Here is an 18,497-nt window from a genome sequence, read left to right as displayed (position 1 = left end):
TCGAACATTCTGGCAATTTCTCTTCTACCTAAACCGGCATACTAATTCGACCTCCAACGCGGAGCCCCGCAGCTAGACTGGGGACTGAACTACTCCAAAACACTTCGCCATAGCTATCCGATGCTCTATGCATCCAGACCAAGTGCCTCTCTGCGAGAGATAGAATTCGGGTCGTAGAATGGTCTCTCTCCAAGCGAGACGACCCGGTTTCCAACTCGTGCGCCATTGTAGTCACTGTGTCATTGTTAGAAGGTCTTTTGAAGCTGCTTTCTGCTTTCAACTTACTATGTTGCAGTATGGAAGACCGAACGGCTAGTAGATGTTAGCCATGTTTCTTTCACGCGTCAGGCATGAGTAAGTACGTACTTGTCCCAAATGGCGATGTCGTTTTTGCTCCAGCGAAACCGCACCTGGAGGTCGTGGTTTTCGGAAATCAATTTCAAAACTGAAGACAGTCGAGTTAGTCGAGTTCGGAATTGGTGGAGGTAATACAGGTCATACAGTATGACTTCAGCATCTCGCTTTCATACTCCGTTACGTCGTCGATCCAGCCTGCGCGGATCTGAAATCCGGCGGCGAAGAGACTCTTCCATCTGTCATAATCAGCATCTTCCATCTTCAGTGCATTAACGAAAGTCATCCAATTCTCTTACCCAGTCACCGGGTTCGTACGCACAACAGGGCTGTAGTCTCGATCAGCAAGCTTTCGATAAATTGAGCCAGATCACTCACTGCGAAACCTTGAAATCCACCCCGCTGTTTTCGGGATTTCCGCGGTTCTCCGTGATCAGCTCCATATTTTGGTCCCTGGCCGCATCATTAAACGCAGGCTGATAGTGCGTGGCGGTCAATCCCTCTGCGAATTTCTTCCACGCCGGCGACAGTCGATCGAAGGCCTCGTACCCGGACGCCCAGAGTGTATCTCCCCCCGCGTCCTCAGGGGGAGTGACGATCTTCAAGATCGCGTAGTCAGACGGGACCGGCTCGAATGTGATACCCAACAAAGCAACTTTAGTCTCGGGATGAGGCAGGGTTCAGCGCAACACTTACTCGGAGTGCCATCCCTCGCTGGCCAGCCGCTTCGTCGTCGGTCCACACCGTCCCTTGTACATCTTCTTGTTCTGCTCGGAGGACATGATGGTCACTTCGTCGTCGACTTTGCCGTCCTTGTCGACTGCGAGTCTGCGCTTGCCGTTGGACAGGGGGTGCTTGTGCAGATACGAAGCCTCGGGTCGGCCGGTTAGCTGGCCGATCTTGATGGCTAGAGTCTTTTGGTCTGCGATGTTCAGGTCCTGGTTGCGGAGGAAGACGACGCCGCGCTGTGACACTGCTTCGCTGTTAGCATATCGGTTTCTCTGGGCAAACAGGCTGACTGACCGGTAATGCCGAGATCCCTGATTTTGGTGTCATCGTGCAGGATCTCGCTCAGCTGCAAAGTCGAGAACTCTCGGCCGATGGCGGAGGTCAGATCAAATGACTCGTATTCATCGAGACTGCCTGAGTACTTCAGGGGTCCGGGGAGTCTGCTCGCGGAGATTGACTTGCTGGGTATCCAGTACCCTCCGGGACGGGGTAGGCGTCTGCTGACGGAGGAGACATATTGGTGATAGAATTGACAATGCGGAGGGTAGGAGGAGCAGGTTTCTGGTGGAATAAAGACACAATAGGCCCCATTTATCTGGAGCCATTATTTAAGCCCTTGTTGTGTCGCGACAATGCGACGTTGCATGCATTGCCGGGTTCGACGTCAACTTCCGCAAACAGTAAGGTGGAGGAGCATCTAGAACCGCCTCGAAATGGTATGTTTGCGAACTACCTTGATTCTTTGGGTGATCTTGAAACGTCACAACCTTTCATAGTTGTGGCCTGTCATTCACATCCGGCATGTAGGTTTAAGCCTTGTATCCCAGAGAACCACGGCAACCTCGGAAGCTCATCCTAGTCTATTTGAGCTTATTTTCGGGTGGTCATTGTCCTTTACTTGACGTAATACTTCATAACTTCTAGCACAATTCTCTCAGACGCTTGTTTGACTGACAATAAAGCACTATGGAATCTATTATATCTGTCATCTTATCAACCCATATGCTACTGTCCACCACAACACTTAGCCCGAGAAAAAGAAAAAAAGATTAACGAACCCTCCTAACAACCCCCAACGCATAATACCCCAACGTCCCCAAGCTCACCACAACCGAAAACAACGTAATAACACCCCCGGTAATAATGCCCTGCTCGAAGAACCCGATCTTGCGACCCGCACGCTGTCCCGTCCCCGGCAAAGGCGCCAGCGCCGCATTCCAGACCGTCGCACTCTCCGGGGAACTACTCAGCGCAGCGCGCACAATGGCCGCTTTGCGTGTCTCTTGCGCAATCTGCGGACGGGGTAGCTGTAGTAGATCTGTCGAGTAGCGGGTTTGAGAGGGGAAGGGCGTGTTGGTGGGGATTTGAGGGCCGACTGTTTGATCATCGTTAGTAGGGAGGATATACGAGGATAGAGGAGATACTAACTCAGCATGTCTGTGGGAACATGGTTGATCCAAGAAATATGGGCGTCGATAAACTGCGTCAGGTATTTTGCCGAGGACGGAGCAGCAAAGGCGTATGTTGCTGCTAAGGGGGTCATGCTATAGGCAGTTAATACTTCTATTCCATATGAGATTTTTGACCTATGCAAGACTCACGAATTCCCGAAATCAATCGCATCATCCAGACTCGTCACCGAGTGAACAAGCAGCACTTTCTCGTTCATTTTCTGCAAGAGAGCGCTTTCTCTGCACAATATCAGTATCAGCTCACCTTACTGAACCCTTTTCAACGAGCAGAACCCCAAGGGGAAATAAGAGAAACTCACCGATCCAAAACATCCACAACACCCCATCCACTCCCCGAGACAACCACTCTCGCCCCCTTCTCCTTAAACGCCAGATCCAACACCGACGCCCCAGCTGGCCTCCCCCTCGGATTTCTGGCCGCAGTCTCCGGCGCCAAATACCGACCTGACTGCTGAATAACGGCTTCAATGAACTCTTTCATCACGAACTCGTTGACCAGGACCACGTCCGGCGAGTACGGCGAATGACCGCCGAAAGCAAATCGCGCCGCGACGAGCTGCTCCGTCGCGGAGGCGATGTTCGCCGTGCGGTCGACGACGGCGATGGTTCTTGCTGTTGGGGATGCGGAGAGATATTGTGCTGTGTTGGAGGACTCTGTTTGGAGGATTGGCAGGACTTGAGGGAGGGTTAGGAACGAGGCGTCGGGTCGCTCTTCGCTGATGGCGAAAGTATCTGCGTCCAGGGATGTGGTGAGGATTTTGCGGAGGAGCGTGGGGAGGGTCATGGTTGTTTGGGATAGCTGCTGTTGTTAGGTCTATTCTCACGCCATTTTCGTCGTATACTAGGGGAGTTCTTTGCAATGCTGGAGGACAATACATACCTCTAAGATCACACAATTCCCCGCCGCCACCGCAGCACTAAGCGCCGACACGACCGAGAAGAACAGCGTATGCGTGCACGGCGCAATATAAACAATACCTACGCCGCGCTTCCCATCCAGATTATCCCTCCCGTTCGCGACGCGATACTCGGCTTCCAGATCTCGCTGGAGATCGAGAGACAGGTAATGCGTGCGCAGCTCTTGCAGTGCGAGACAGATCTCCGCGGATACTTCGCCCGCGGAGTGTCCTGAGTCAGACTGGATGGACTTCTTGAGCTCTTCGACATGGTGCACCAGAGCGGATTGGAGGCACTGGAGTTGCGACTGTCGGTAGCGCGTGTTGTGGCAGCGGCCGTCGATCGAGGCGGCGAGGAGCCGGGGGAAGGGGTGTGTTGTTACCATCGTGGTGGTTTGGGTATGATTACATTGATTGGGTCTGGGAGGTATTATTATTAAAGCTGCTAGGGGGATATGGGTTGGCGAGGACATGTGGACATGGCCGCACGGAGATGATGCGGTGCTTTGGCATCATACGGCGTCGGGATGTGGACAGGAACAAGTGGACCCGATTGGAGGTGCATTGGTAGTATCATACCCTGGAAGGTAGTTCAGGCCCTCTACCCTCTGCCCCAGACTCCCATCGCTTCTTTATTCTGACCCGTTCATCTCCGCAATACTTCTTGTTATCCTCAACATCCTCCCTCCAGAGTTAACATCCCAAACCTAACCCATCCATAATGTCCACCACCACCACAACCTCAACCACAACAACACCCCCATCCTCAATTCTCTCCGACTACGCCCTTCACCACAGCGGCTCTGAGTTCTCCTCCGACCAAACCCCACCGGCTGCACACACGAACCCCCCAACCTGGCCCACCAACCACCGCCGAGTCCCGCCCTATCGCCCTGTCAACCGGCAGCAGGATCGCAGCGAAAGACCGGCGGGAAGCAACCCGGCCGAGTTTGTGTTTATACAGGCGATGTTGCATGGGGTGTGGTTAAATGCTGTAAGTTTTGTATCTCTTGGTTGTGTGGGAAGAGTCTAGAAACTGATCGGTGTATATAGTCTGTTGCGAGGTTGTGGCGGTTTACGGGGGGCAGAGTCAATGATAAGGTGTTTCATTATGAGGTTGGAGGGGAGTGGTAATTGCTGTTTAGATTATGGGTTTAGTCGAGTCTGGTAGTATGGCACTTGGTGTTTTGCTGTTCAGTTTGGATTGTTGTACTTCATTCGCATATCTAAATAACATGATCCATCCCACACGCAAAGACCATCTAAAAACACAATAAACACTCTAGTCTACCCCCATCTACCCCATCTCTACCCCGAACAACCCCCTGAATAATATAGATAAGATCAAGTACTCCCCCTAACCCCCTCCATCCCACCCAGTTCCTCCCCCAACCTCCTCCCCCCCTCAAGCAGCACCTCCTCAGCCGGCAACAAAACATACAACATCCTGGCCCAACCCTCCTTGCTCAAATTCCTCCACGCATGATTCGTACCCCTCTGCACGGCCACATCCCCCCTCTTGAGCACTCTCGTCTCCCCGGAATCCAGAACCAACTCGACCTCCCCCTCCAACACAACCCCATAATCCAGGCTCTGGGTGCGATGCATCGGGCTCAGCGCCTGCGGCGGCATATCGACGATGCGGCAGACGGAGCCGGAGGAGATGACGAGCCCCGGGGGCTGGGAGAGGTAGGATGAGTATTCGGTGACGTCGGATTCGGAGGATGGGATTTGGGACGGGTAGTGTGAGGTTGTGTAGGCGAGGCTGAAGTGTGCGGTGTTGGGGATGGGAGCGACGGGCATGGACTCCGGGAGCGTGGTGGAGAAGATCGCGAGGCCGGTGGTCGCGTTGTGGGTTGTTATGTAGCGGGAGAGGGGGCGGAGGTTCTTTTCCGGGGTGCTCATTTTGAATGAATTTTGTTTATTGGTGGTTGGTTGGTTGGTGATAGGTGGGATATAAAGACTTGGATATGTATAGGTAGTAGTACAGGATGGTGGAAGTATATACTTGAGGTCGCTTCGGGACCACATCGGAAGCTCGTGGAGAGGATGGGTGTACGTATGTGTGGACTACCCGGACGGACTCTAAAACGAAAATAAAGTCAAATTCTAGCTATCTATCGGAATCTATCCTACGCCCTCGGAATAATCGGCAAGGTAACGTAGTTGTCCTCGTGTCCGAAATTGATATGGTTCTGTCCCTGGAGTTTCTCCAGCGATCTATACAACACGTTAGTCCTGTGATCACTCAGGTTAAGTGAAGACACATACCGATCAGTCGGAGAGTTATGCTGGAAGATTCCACTACCCTGCGTGTCGCCAGACGATACCTCGAAGATGAGTTGGCCTCCCTTTTCTACAACCACGTTCGTAGGCCACACTTCCACGTCCACTGGGTACACCTCGCCCGGGATCACGGGCTGCACGTCCGTCGAGTAGTAGTCGCGATGGGGCAGCCAGGCACGGTGACGTCGGTGTTCGCTGTTCACCTTGCGCAGACTAACGCGCTGCCAGCCCTTGCAGAGAGGCACCGGGTCGCCGGCCGTGCCGGTGTAGAACACTTCCTTGCCCTCTGGGGAAATGTACCGGAGAGTCAGGAACAAGTCGATATCACGAGGCGTTGGGGCACCCGGATCGGGACTCATGGATACGTTCAAGTGCGCGACGATGTGGCCGGTGATTTCTGTCTCCTGCTCGAAAGGTGCCGTGGTGAATTGCACCACTTGGGGATCCTCTAAACTCCCCAGGGCGCGGTAGGTAATTTTAGTCGGTCGCGTTGCCGGCCGCTCCGTCACAAGCTCTCTTCCAGGGGTGAGATAGAACGGCGTGTACTGTGTACGGGCGATGGGCCATTCGCTCTCCGTGCGGCGAGGGAATTGCTTCTCGGCCTCGGCGTTGTTGAATCCCACGTCGCCTTTGCGAAGCACGAGGTCGACCTTGGGCGCTTGTCCGGTGGACCACCCGGCTCGGTCTTCGCCTTTCAGAAAGGCGTCGAGGAAGCTGCGCTGGATCTCAACCTCCTCGCTGTAGTAGAATGGCAGGTCGTGGCGTCCGGTAATGAATCGCAGATACTTGAGCTCACTGCCGGCCTGGGTGTATCCTTCGACGTTTCCGCGTAGGTGTAGAAGAATTCCACCCCAATTCGCAACGGAAAGAAGCGGAACCTGCGTTTGTCAGTCCTGGTTTGTCGATTGCCGAGCCATGCCTACCTGGATATCCGACATTGTATACTCCTTGCTAGCGTAGTAGATATCATCCCGGAACTGATTGTTCGCGTTGTCAATGGTCTGGTCCTGCCGGTTGGCTACCAACTCCTCCTCCGGAAGGTCGCCTTCAATGGTGTCGACACCCCAGTTGCGCGCCGCACGCCCAGGGCGACCATACTGGTTAGAAACCACCTGGCGGTCCCACCAAAATTTGATGAACGCGTTGCTCAGAATGCCTCCATGTCGACACCGATCTCGATAATAGTCTATCCACAATCAGCAGGGCTCACCAAATTCAACCGGAAACGTACCCGACATTCCCTCCCAAGGAACCATACATGCAAGTCCCTTGGGAGACCTCGCTGCAACTCTCCATTGACTTCCTGCGTAGTACGAGATACCCAGCAGGCCCACCTTACCCGTCGACCACGGCTGGTCCGCCGCCCATTCGACCACGTCGAAGAATGCCTCGCTGGTTTCGCGAGACATGGTGTCTAATTTGCCGCGGGACTGTCCGGTTCCTCGCTCGTCGGCCCGCACAATGGCGTACCCATGTTTCGTCCAGAACCCAGGATCTGGGGTTTCCCAGGCTGAATGCTCCGAGTGGTGTTCTGGATTAACCTCGGCAAAGGACTTGGGGTGGAAACTGTCTGTGTTAGCAAGTATGTTCGCGCACCCAAGAGCCTCCCAAACTCACTCCCTATAGGGGATATCCTTGCCGTAGGGCCCGTAAGTAACCAGAACAGGCACCTTATCTACATCCTTCGGTCGATACACATTGCATCGCACTAGGCCTGATTGATCTTTCAGTGTAATTGTGACATTCTGTTCGAAAATGTATGGGAACGAAACGTCATCGCGCTTGGCGAGATCGAGAGCGGGATTCGGCATGATGTATGAACACCTTTGCTAATACGATGTTGATTCAGATGATGCGTGCTGAATGCATAAATAGGTTTCTTCACGTGGATCGCGGTCTCTGAAATCATTTTGTCCCTCTACGTGGAGCCGAAACGGAGCCGAAGGACGACACTCCGGCTAGACGCAACATTCCGAGGAAGCCGGATGATCCGCGGCAGATTCTATATAATGCTGAGAGGACATTCCAGAGTCAGTTGCACGCTCTCTAACCCTTGTATCCATCTACAAAACCTTTCATCATGGGTAGCAATAATACCAACGGCGCAGCCTCAAAAGGCCTGCGCATCCTCATCGTCGGCGCAGGAATTGGCGGCTTGTCGGCCGCTATCGCGTTAAAGAAAAATGGACACTATGTCAAAGTGAGTACTAAAAGTCATACTAACAAGCGTATGCTGACAACTCAGTTGCTTGAGCGATCTCGATTCGCCAACGAGATAGGTGCCGCTATCCACCTATCGCCAAACTGCAACTCAGTGCTCCAAAGACTCGGTATTGACGCTGCCCAGTTTGGTGCAGTCGAGACAGAAAAGGCATGTATCTTCTACAGGTGCACGACCGAGGCTGACTTGCGTAGCTACGTACCTTCGCCCCCTCGGGCGAGCCCATTGAAGATGTCAATGTGAAGAAACATGCGGGTCTATGGAGATACGTAGGTAAACTTGATTACCCAATGGTGACTGTGCTGATCAAATAGCCATGGCTTCTGGTTCATCGCGCGCATCTTCACGAGCATCTGAAAGCTGCCGCGTTGGCAGTGGGATGTGAACTGGCCACCTCAAGCAAGGTTGCCGATATCGATCCTCATCACGCCACCATTACTTTGGAGAACGGTGAAGTCCTGGAGGGCGACGTGGTTATTGCAGCCGACGGCGTTCATTCCGTGGCGCGATCCAAATTGAGTGTGGCCAGTAACGTCAAGCCATTTAGTTCAGGGAAAAATGCATTTCGATTCCTGATATCGCGTAAAGAGGCGATGGATGACCCCGAGACCCGAGAGATTTCTTCCGACCTCGGTGCGCTCGATATGTTTGACTCCCCTGATAGACGGGTGGTTATCTATCCCTGTGTTTACAACGAGCAGCTCAACTTCGTTTGCATTCATCCGGCGGAGATGTCTGCTGTTAACAAGGACGCGGATTGGAATCAGCAGGCCAGTAAGGAGTCCTTACTAGACGTGTACAAGGATTTCAGTCCCAAGGTCGTGAAGCTGCTAGCCAAGGCAGACCCCCAGACCTTGAGGGTATGGCCTTTGCTAGACATGGAAACGCTGCCATCGTGGGTGGAGGATCGAATGGCTCTTATAGGTGACGCGGCACATCCATTTCTTCCGTACCGAGGGTCAGGTGGAGGAATGGCCATTGAGGATGCCATTTCGCTCGCGGTAATGCTACCGGGCGACGTTGATCCTCAACAGGTGCCGGAGCGTCTGAAGCTGTACGAAAGAGCCCGCCACACTCGCGCCACGAGAGTCCAGCAGATGACCCGGGATTCCTCCCATGGGCCGCTTCCTCCAGCCGAATGTGAGTGTTTCCCTGCTTTGTGCTTTTAGTTCATAACTGACCTCTATTCCAGCGCAGGCCATCACGTGCTACATCTACGGGCACGATGAATTCGACCATTCAACTCAGGTTCTCCGGAGACATCTCTGGAGTCAGTCCCCGCGAAAATACTGGCGTCAACCCACCGTGTTTGGTCCCATGCCCGGTCCTCGCCAAGACTTTCAAGGCCGTGATCGAGCCACCAAGTCTTTGAAGTCTACTTTTCAGACGGCATCAATTCGGTTCAAGACAAGCCGCACTCTTCTCCAGAACCTACTTCCGAATGAGTCATACAGCTTCAGCAGTCCCAGCACCTATGCCTATGCCTCATTCTCGCAGACAAAGCTTGACGGCATGGACTGGCTTGGCGGCGGCGGATACCGCCACCTTGGACTGTACATCGAGGGGGTGCAGTACAAGAAAGCCAACGGTGAGATCATCCGAGGAACCTACATGCCTATTCTGTTTGAAAACCTGGCAGACCCGATTATCTCTGGCAGGGAGGAGCTAGGGATGCCAAAGCTTTATTCCACAATCCATGCGCGCGAGCGTGCTCAGTCGTATCACCTGGAAGCCGGCTGGGAAGGTGTTGTCTGGGGGCGTTTTCACTTGGATGAACTGGAAGATGAAGTTCTAGGCCGTGATACAGGCACGATCGGGGGTGAGCCTAGCGACGGGATTTTGGTCCACCGTTGTCTTCCCAAAGTTGGTCGGGACTGCAAAGGCGACGCCGAGGCCGAGTATCCCGTATTCGTCCCGCATGCAGAAGAGTCTAAGATAGTTCCATCCAAAGTGACTCGCGTGCGTCGAACAAAAAAGGCCAGCTTCCAGATCGACGGACTGAGCTGGGACCTACTTCCCACCCTACACCATGTGATTGACAGAATTGGAGAAATCCCCGTGGACGAAATCGTATCTGCCAAGGTGGTGGAGGGCGAGGGCGTACCGGATGTCTCGTGCGCCAGGCGGCTGGAATAGGCTAGATGTGGCTTTTGTATAGCAACGGCGGTCGCATTAAAATATGATGAATCCGTTCATTTGCTGCGTGCATATTGTACTGACGTGTTGCCCGTGTCCAATTTTAAACCTCCAATTCTGTCAGCCGAGAAATTACTTGGCGGGTTTGAGATGTCAGCCCATTGAAACAGGAGAAGGAATGAGTCTATATCATTAGTTCTTGACATCCGGCGAGAATAAATGAGACGATTAATCCGACCGTATCGCCTCTAAAAGCCCAACGGACGCTCGGTGCATCCCACACGGCGCCAATCCTTCCTCGCGACGTGGATGCTTGACACAATCGTCGACGTAATGTACGCAAATCCCCCGATAACTAATCAAACGGACTGGGCATCACAGTGTGATCAAATTCCGCACTGTAACATCGCAAGGTCTGGCTGCATGTACTATAATATAATTTCAGCCTTGGCGATGATGAATGGCTCTGGGGAGTAGGAAATAATGATTTCCTGAGCCGCATCGACCTATAGTGACTCCGGGCAACGCGCTGACGTCGCTCGCCCATGTGACCCGACTCGGATGCGAGTCAAGCCTCTAAACCACAGTCCGCCCTCGTCTAAGCACTAAAGACGCCCTGGAAGAGCATCCCGGTCGAGAATGGGCCACCAAAGTCCAATGGGATATGGTGGACGGAAGCTGCGGGTTAGTTGCAGACTTGGGGCCCGTTGCGGGTGGAGGGAGATGGGAGTTAGCGCTCGGTAGTGGCCATCCACGACGAGTCAGTCTCAACACTCCCGTCTCGAGAAGATGGCGAAGGGGGGGAGGGGAGGGGCAAAGGAAGATGCCGGAATGAATGGTCCAGGTATTAGCACGTAGTTGAAACGCGACTTGTCCAATAGCGCTCCTACCAGTCGGTCGGGATCTTCTTTTATCCCCGTCAGTCACAACCACTGGCAGTAGCAGACAGGAAGATCATCGCCGAAGGTACCAAAGAATATACCGAAGGACGACCCTAAGCCGGGAGGAAGATGCTCAGCTGTATGTACTTTTGGTGCGGTCGCGTCTCGTGGCTGGTCGCCCCGACCGTAGCGAGCTGTAACTAGCTCTTTTGGACGATCTGCCCGCGCGAACTGGTCGTTGAGGCTTGGACGGGGACCTTGGCCTACTACCTAAACGGGTCGGGGATCACCGAGACTAAAGCAACGCGCTATGATTGCGGTTAGCCAGAAAGCATTGATCGAATGGGACCCGGACGACTCTATCATGGATCACGGCCTATATCAAGCCGCGTTATATCTTCAGGTGATGTCATGGTCATCAGATGGACTGGATGAGAGCATGGATGATTGACTTCCGACTGTTCTCTTGGGCATTGACAGAGATTCTTTCATCGAAGACAGACAGACAGAGAGAGAGAGAGAGAGAGAAGGACAGAGAAAGAGAGCGACCGACAAAGAAGGTTTATCGATAAGGCTTAGTCAGGCGGCATTCTAGACCCCGGCAGAACAACGCAAGATGAACAGGACCAGCTCAACAAGCGCAGAGAATCCCAAGGACGTACTATCCAGACGTAGTAACTGCGAAGAGAAACTCGACGAGAACATGCCATGTCACTAGATCCAAGTCAGCCCGCTAACCCCCAATCCGACCGGCAGTCCTACGCCGCAATGCGATGACGAATGCGGGTACCTAACCGGACGTCACACCTTTACCTTTGGCTCCGCCCGCACGCTTTCTCTGGTCCGGACTAACTTCACTCTTCGTCTCTCCATTCATCCCATTCCCTTTCCCCTGTCTCTCCTCGCTCTTTCTCTCTCCTCTCATCCTCTCTCGCATCTCTTCGGTTATCCCTCTCCCTCCCTTCGGCTCCCCCTCTTTACCGGACCTATTTCTAATCCCGCCTTGCCAACCTCTCCAACCTCTCCCCGGCCTCTTCACTCGCGGTTCGAAACCTAGGCTCAACAATCGGCACCCCCAGTTGTCCAGCCCTCGCGTCTTCCGTCGACTTTCCTCCCTGTACATTAGACACCTCTCTATCTGCTTTCCGCCTTCTCTGATTCCTTTCACCCTCTAAATTCCCTGGTCCCCGAGCTAGAGCCTTCCCCGCACCGCCCGTGACACATAATGTAAGTGAGCAGCGCAATGGGTCAGCATTGTCATCCTCCGAAGCTGACACCTTTCTCTATCGACTAGGCGTATTACTGTTAGCGTCATCCGCCCCGATCAGGCCGATGCCGACATCATCTCCCTCGAAGTCGGCGGGGACATGACGATCGATCTGCTCAAAGCCATCGTCGAGAGCGAAACTTCCATTTCCCCCACCGACCAACGGCTTGTTTACAACAACCAGCTGCTCAGCGATGATAAACGTACCCTGGAACAGGTCGGGATAGGCGAAGGAGACATGCTGGGCGTTCATGTAACGCTACGGACGCCCCAAGCACCTGCCCGCACGGTCGGAGGTCCCAGCGCTCCCACCTCCGCGGCCTCGCAGCAAAACCTTCAGCGACAACAGGCGATGAATCCCGATCCGGAGACAATCCGTCTGCATATCCTAGGCGACCCGCGCGTGCGCGAGGCTGTCCGACGCCAGAACCCGGAACTAGCAGAGGCCGCCCAAGATCCGCAGCGTTTCCGTGACATCTTGCTCGGACAACAAAGGCGGGAGGCTCAAATGGAGCAAGAGAAGGAAGCAAGGATTGCAATGCTGAATGCGGATCCGTTCAATCCCGAGAACCAGAAGGCGATCGAGGAGATCATTCGACAAAATGCGGTGACGGAGAACCTCCATAACGCGATGGAACACCATCCTGAATGTGAGTTGGTTTGAGATTATGTATCTTTCGAACAAAGAAATGGGGCCCTCAAGCTAACCGAGCCTCGTAGCGTTTGGGCGTGTCAACATGCTGTACATCCCTGTCGAAGTCAACGGTCACCGATTGAATGCCTTTGTCGACTCGGGTGCCCAGGTGACCATCATGTCCCCCGAGTGTGCCACTGCGTGCAACATCATGCGGTTGGTCGACCAGCGATACGGAGGCATTGCCAAGGGTGTCGGAACGGCGACTATCCTCGGTCGAGTACACTCGGCCCAGATCAAAATCGGCAGCATGTTTCTCCCGTGCTCCTTCACCGTCATGGAAGGCAAGCACATCGACCTGCTCCTGGGTCTGGATATGTTGAAGCGGCACCAAGCGTGCATCGACCTGAAGAGGGGGGCTCTCGTCATCCAGGACCAGGCGGTCCCGTTCCTGGGAGAAGCCGATATTCCGAAACATCTGCAGGAGGAATTCGAGGACGAGCCGATGATCAGAGGGCCCGACGGCGCCGAAGTCGGCGCTCGCACAGGGGCCGTCACGCATCAAGCGGGTGGAGGTCAAGGCTCCAGTGGCGCTGCTGCCGGCCCATCATCTTCAGCCGCGGCGTCCTCGTCAAATCCCGGCATCAACATCCGCCCGGCCCCGACGCAATCATCCCGCTGGTCGCAGGACACCATCGCGAAGATCACCGAGCTGGGATTCACACGGGAAGAAGCGATGCGCGCATTGGATGCCGCCAACGGCGACCTAGACGGCGCCATTGGATTCCTGATCTGATCGGCCCACCCGGGCGGCTTTGTACCTATGTATCCGAGCTCTTAGTGACGTATGACAAAGCCCTGACCGTTTGATTCTGATCGACGAGGCGCAGTAGAGAAGCCCAGAGCAACTGAGTCTGGCGGTGGCATCATGGCGGACCGTGGCTGGTTGCATAATTTCACCTACCAAGACCTAGCGAGTCAAGGCATCAATGCATTATTAGAGGCGTTTGCGCGGCGTATGTTTTCTATATATACATCACCTATTTTATTATTATCTTTTCTGTCTCTTCCCGTGGTTGTGATGTGGCAACGATGGCTTGAGCCAGTTTCAGGTCTAATGCAATCATCCGTTCTACAACATAGGCATCATACTACAAGTGCGTTTCATACCAGCAGTGCAATAAAAATGATTCTATTATCCGAGAAGTACGAGTATCTCAGAATACATAGATCAAGAATCAAGAAGAGACATATGACATCGTAAATCGGACCAACATCATGTACGCATCTCTACCCAATAAAACAAAAGACGGGAAAAGAGAACGGCAGAAAGCCCAGCTACTCGCGCTTGGCCTTGGCCAGAATCTGTCGGCGCAATCTAAATATCATGTCCAGTGCGATGAAGCCGCCTGCATCATACGGTTAGCATGCCACCGTCGCAACAAACACGGGAGGGAAACCTACCAAGCGCCGCATACGGGGTATACAGCATCGACAGGGCCTGCTTCTGGCCGACGGTGCGATCAGCCCAGCTCCACATCTCAATGAGACAGACGAGGGTGGTGACGAAGGACTGGATTCCGAAAACGAGCAAGTGGACGGGCACCATGGGGTCGTCTAGGTACCAATCATCAGACGTTAGCGGCAGTGTCCCGACAACTCCAGTTCCAATCATAATCCCAGTCATTGGCCGTGCGCGTGCATACCTTTCCAGAGCGCCGCAACGGCCCAGATGCTCAAGGGTCCGTGGTAGTAGAGCTCCATGTACGAGAAGAACTGGAACCAGCCGGGCGGAGTTCCCATGAAGAACTTGTCCTGGTAGTTGCGGAAGTAGAAGTCGCGGACATCGTGGGAGAACTGGAAGGTCAAGAACGAAGGCTGCAGATGCACGGTGTCGACCACTATCCAGAAGGTGGCGGTTAGTCTAGACGTCGCATACAGCAAGTAGCAGGACTCGACTCACAGAAGACGATGGGGATGTGGATCGCGAAGAAAATGAAGTAGAGCAGATCGCGTTTACGATTCCACAGGGAGAGAGTGGACGAATTCTTGGGAGAGGCCATGGCGATCGGGTGTAACTGAAGTTGTGGAGATCTTGTCAAACTTGAGGCCGAATCAATTGATCAAGTGTGCTTTTAATGCAGCAGAGGAATGTGGGGAGAGACGGCAGGCAACGTGACAAACAACAAACAGGCCAATCACGCGGTCAGGTGACGAGAGCAAACATCGCGGGTTCTTCCTTCTTCCTGCCTCCGCCTCATTTGCCTGCTGGTCTGACATCACCCAAAGAATCGAAATCTGACAAAAATCCCGGAATTCCCCGCCAGACCCAGACTGCTGGAAAAAACCAGGGCAAGGGAAGACAGGATGTTTGCTTTTTTCACCCCCCTTTCAGACTTTGGGCCTCGGAGCTGCAAGGCCAGTCTCGTCTCCCCCTAAAGATAGCTTAAGCTTAGCTGCGTGGTGGAACTCTGGAACGGACTCCGCGAGTCGGGTAAGTTTAGCCTTAGTGTGAACCAAGGCTCAGGGCTGCCAGAAGCAATGCTAATCGCTCTCGTTGCTTTTTCCTCTTCAGGGCTTATCAAGCTTCTCGTTCTCATCGATCTTGCATCATACTATCCTTCGATCTGCCCCTGCCGGGGTCTTCGAGATTATTAGCATCGTCGGATCGTCACAGTTCATTATATCACGTCCGCTCGGGCGGATGCTGCTGGTAACGGCTCTTTCTTGCCGACCGGGTAACTACACACACACCGTCTTACAGGCTCAGCCTGAGATCCTGCCCGAATTTGAGACTCCCTCACCGCAATTCTGCTTTTGCCCCTTGACCTTGTTGCTGGAAGTTTGTGGTGCAAGAGGAAGTAACGGACATGAGAAAAAAAATTCGCCCCCTCCTTCCTCCCCTCCAATGAACTAATGGTGACAGCCCCAGGGGGCTGATCTGCTCCACCCCCCTCCCCCTTCCATCTGGTGGACCGCCAGACTCTTTTCCCGGTCCGGGAATTGGATCGACTCCATTTGCTCCAGGAATATCCAGCGTACTGCAAGGAGCAAAAGCAAATATTCCTCCGTATTCAATCTTCTTATCTATCCATCTGCTTCGTATGCCCCGGTGCCACCTTTTTGACTCTCCACCCATTCAATATTTCTACGGCTGACGGCGCGGACGGGATTCACCGGTCTCAGCATACTCATAACAATGGATGTATCAGGTGCGATCCAAAAGTACGGCAGGGCGCGGGACTTCCTGTCGGCTTGTCATTTTCCCAACTAATAATTTGGACCGGCTGTCTTTCGAATCCACTGCGACAAGCCACGGGAAGATTGCATCTTAGCGTCAGACTATTACCGAACCACCGCCATTAATCTATCACATAGCGTGCGTCGATGGGACTCGTCTACTGTCTTTCCTCCCTCGGTCGACCCGACATAGCACCACTCCGTCCCGATGGATCCCTTAGTCCTTTCCCCGGAGCGTTTGTTTGGGGGGCAAACTTTTGACCGCTGCTACCAGGGTAGCTCCGATTGATGATTGACGAGCCTCCTCGGCCACATACCTCGCCCTTCTGCCAGTAGCCAGCCACTCCCGTTACCAACTTGGTGCCAATCTTGCGAATCCTTTGGCCAAGGGGGGAAATCGATTTCGTAACAGAATGCAAATTCACCAAAGGACCTGACGGGAAGCCCAAAAGTCAAAAGATCAACCACAAAACAAAAAAAAAAAAAAAAAAAAAAAAAAAAAGGCGTTACAATCCAGTGACATGGTACTTCCCGTCAATAGGAGGTTAATCAAAGCGGCACCCGAGACGGTGTCCCGAACCTGGTGCCAATCATTTCGGCGTAGTGGCTAAAATGACAGAGAATTTCAGTCAATATACTGGACGAAAAAATTTCCTCACCAGTCGCGATTACAATTCGACTCCTCCAGGCCCCTAAAAAAGAATCATGGCTTTTTTTGGTTTCGGCTTTCTTTGTTTACCCTACCCGGTGGGCCTAGATGTGCAGCCTGCAGTTTGACCGGGTCGGTGGGAGCATCATTGTACATGATCGGACCAATTTTTTCCAAGCGGCTTCGTTCGAGGCTTCGATGGGCCTTCGAAACGGCCGTGGAAACATTCCATATTCCTTCTGGGGTCATCTACCAAAGTCCTTGGAACGCTAATGTACCTCTGTGGGGAAGCCTGATAAACGGGCATTGGGCCGCTTTTCCGAAATGATCATGAACGTCACCAGAGTCTTGGCTTGCAAGCAATCGCAGCCGCTATCCTTTTGGTTGCTCCGCCCTTGGGGCGGATTGGCTGCTGCATAGGGATGTTGCTTGACTGGAAGCCCGCTAAGAGAGAGACATCCCTGTGTGCAACCTTGATTTTTTTTACACCGACGTTCGTGTTCTTCCTTGACACGGGCGGGGGACCCATGAAGCAAGTCACCAGAAACAAGTGCCAAAATTATCAGGAAAAATGATCGGGAAAAAGTCAAAGTGTTCCCCCCTTGGCCCCTTGTTTTATGTGTCTATCCAAAAGAAGCACTTTGGTTGGATGCGTGTCGAATAAGTCTATCGTGATCGAGCACACGATAAAACAGGGATATCACTCCCGAAGGCGTAAAGCAAACTGACCAGGGACAGGAAAAAAAAAAAAAAAAAAAAAAAAGCCTACAATTATCTTGTTGGATAGTGGACACGGAAAAGAGACAAATAGATTTCCGCCAATGTCGTACGGCATGCATTCGCATTATCGACAATCGATCAGTCCACCGGCCGGAGGCAAGACCAACCGCTGCAATGCTCCTCGATTATTGGATTGCAGGTTACATAACGCAAAATAGTCGACGTACAATCGCAGTAGGACAAGCATGAACAAAAAAAAAATTAAGCAACCTAGGCCTGGAAGCCGGGATTTTTTACGCCTTCTCCCCCATCGATGCAAGGACAATGCAAGATAGCAGAGCTACCGGTGGCTGCAGCTGTGTCTCGGGCGACTACTGCAACTCCCATCTTCCGCGATCCAACATGGCCTATTACCCGGTTCGAAACAGACTCAAAGTTAACGATATTGGACCAACGTGCATGGTGCATGGGCTCCACTTCCCTGGCCTCTGGCGCTCGCTCGGCTTCTTATCGTTCGTCCGGTTGCGCCAGATTGAGCGGTGAAACCGCACCAGAAACAAATGGAATACATCGCGACAGACGATGAGCCAATCCGCCGGATCACGCCGGGAGCAGGAAGAAGACTGTGCCCACAGCTTAGGGATATCTCGCTGGCCATGAGGCAGAGGAACTTGGCCTACCATCGTCCGGCTTTCTCCCATACTCTGTTACTCTCGTCCTTCTGTCTGTCTTGGGGGGATTTCCCCTTGGTGCGGGAGCTACTCCGTATGTATATCAAGGTGGATATCGGTACATTGGGCCCTTTTTTTTTCTGCTTGACCGCTTCTCTTCCCTTTCTTGAATTTATTTAATTGGTCTTCGATTCTTCATTTTTATTTTTATTTTTTCTGCTGTTATTTTTATTTCTGGATTTTTGATTTTTGATTTTTCTTTTAGTTTTTTTCTTTTTTTTTTTTTTTCTCCGCTACGTCTCTCTTCGCCTACCGATCCTGTCTGTCGGTTCTCTTCTCTT

General features: G+C 53.0%; 7 protein-coding genes across 7 annotated transcripts; 2 read left to right on the top strand and 5 right to left on the bottom strand.

Moving 5' to 3' along the window:
* Positions 1 to 125: 125 nt before the first annotated feature.
* P170DRAFT_479078 (TauD/TfdA dioxygenase family protein) lies at positions 126 to 1,599 on the bottom strand (the record flags this gene model as incomplete). Its single annotated transcript, XM_024853625.1, has 9 exons — positions 126 to 234; positions 286 to 312; positions 367 to 445; positions 502 to 593; positions 654 to 683; positions 733 to 1,009; positions 1,097 to 1,327; positions 1,378 to 1,497; positions 1,560 to 1,599. The coding sequence occupies 9 exons, from the start codon at positions 1,597 to 1,599 to the stop codon at positions 126 to 128; spliced, it is 1,005 nt and encodes a 334-aa protein (XP_024701459.1).
* A 533-nt stretch (positions 1,600 to 2,132) lies between these two features.
* Positions 2,133 to 3,837, bottom strand: P170DRAFT_364724 (ALDH-like protein; the record flags this gene model as incomplete). The annotated part of the gene is made up of 5 exons (XM_024844657.1): positions 2,133 to 2,458; positions 2,512 to 2,627; positions 2,685 to 2,774; positions 2,855 to 3,357; positions 3,427 to 3,837. 5 exons carry the CDS (start codon positions 3,835 to 3,837, stop codon positions 2,133 to 2,135), a joined length of 1,446 nt encoding a protein of 481 aa, XP_024701458.1.
* Positions 3,838 to 4,172: 335 nt separating this feature from the next.
* Positions 4,173 to 4,585, top strand: P170DRAFT_479076 (uncharacterized protein; the record flags this gene model as incomplete). The annotated part of the gene is made up of 2 exons (XM_024853624.1): positions 4,173 to 4,445; positions 4,505 to 4,585. 2 exons carry the CDS (start codon positions 4,173 to 4,175, stop codon positions 4,583 to 4,585), a joined length of 354 nt encoding a protein of 117 aa, XP_024701457.1.
* Positions 4,586 to 4,795: 210 nt separating this feature from the next.
* P170DRAFT_479075 (cupin domain-containing protein) lies at positions 4,796 to 5,356 on the bottom strand (the record flags this gene model as incomplete). Its single annotated transcript, XM_024853623.1, has 1 exon — positions 4,796 to 5,356. One exon carries the CDS (start codon positions 5,354 to 5,356, stop codon positions 4,796 to 4,798), a length of 561 nt encoding a protein of 186 aa, XP_024701456.1.
* A 216-nt stretch (positions 5,357 to 5,572) lies between these two features.
* Positions 5,573 to 7,688, bottom strand: P170DRAFT_390688 (CocE/NonD family hydrolase). Its single transcript, XM_024845912.1, has 5 exons — positions 7,355 to 7,688; positions 6,969 to 7,303; positions 6,661 to 6,923; positions 5,723 to 6,615; positions 5,573 to 5,671 (listed from the first exon to the last, which is right to left on the bottom strand). Exons 1-5 carry the CDS (start codon positions 7,546 to 7,548, stop codon positions 5,584 to 5,586), a joined length of 1,773 nt encoding a protein of 590 aa, XP_024701455.1. The 5' UTR covers positions 7,549 to 7,688; the 3' UTR covers positions 5,573 to 5,583.
* Positions 7,689 to 7,817: 129 nt separating this feature from the next.
* Positions 7,818 to 10,096, top strand: P170DRAFT_415059 (putative salicylate hydroxylase; the record flags this gene model as incomplete). Its single annotated transcript, XM_024847046.1, has 5 exons — positions 7,818 to 7,937; positions 7,983 to 8,148; positions 8,190 to 8,227; positions 8,273 to 9,098; positions 9,151 to 10,096. 5 exons carry the CDS (start codon positions 7,818 to 7,820, stop codon positions 10,092 to 10,094), a joined length of 2,094 nt encoding a protein of 697 aa, XP_024701454.1.
* Positions 10,097 to 14,044: 3,948 nt separating this feature from the next.
* Positions 14,045 to 15,245, bottom strand: P170DRAFT_467286 (EXPERA domain-containing protein). Its single transcript, XM_024852471.1, has 4 exons — positions 14,840 to 15,245; positions 14,583 to 14,777; positions 14,341 to 14,493; positions 14,045 to 14,285 (listed from the first exon to the last, which is right to left on the bottom strand). The coding sequence occupies exons 1-4, from the start codon at positions 14,937 to 14,939 to the stop codon at positions 14,215 to 14,217; spliced, it is 519 nt and encodes a 172-aa protein (XP_024701453.1). The 5' UTR covers positions 14,940 to 15,245; the 3' UTR covers positions 14,045 to 14,214.
* Between the last annotated feature and the right edge of the window lie 3,252 nt (positions 15,246 to 18,497).

The sequence above is a fragment of the Aspergillus steynii genome, assembly GCF_002849105.1.
Source record: "Aspergillus steynii IBT 23096 chromosome Unknown P170scaffold_7, whole genome shotgun sequence".
In the NCBI taxonomy this organism is placed as follows: domain Eukaryota; kingdom Fungi; phylum Ascomycota; class Eurotiomycetes; order Eurotiales; family Aspergillaceae; genus Aspergillus; species Aspergillus steynii.
The sequence above is the reverse complement of the archived record's forward strand: the minus strand, read 5'-3'. Positions and strand labels throughout refer to the sequence as shown.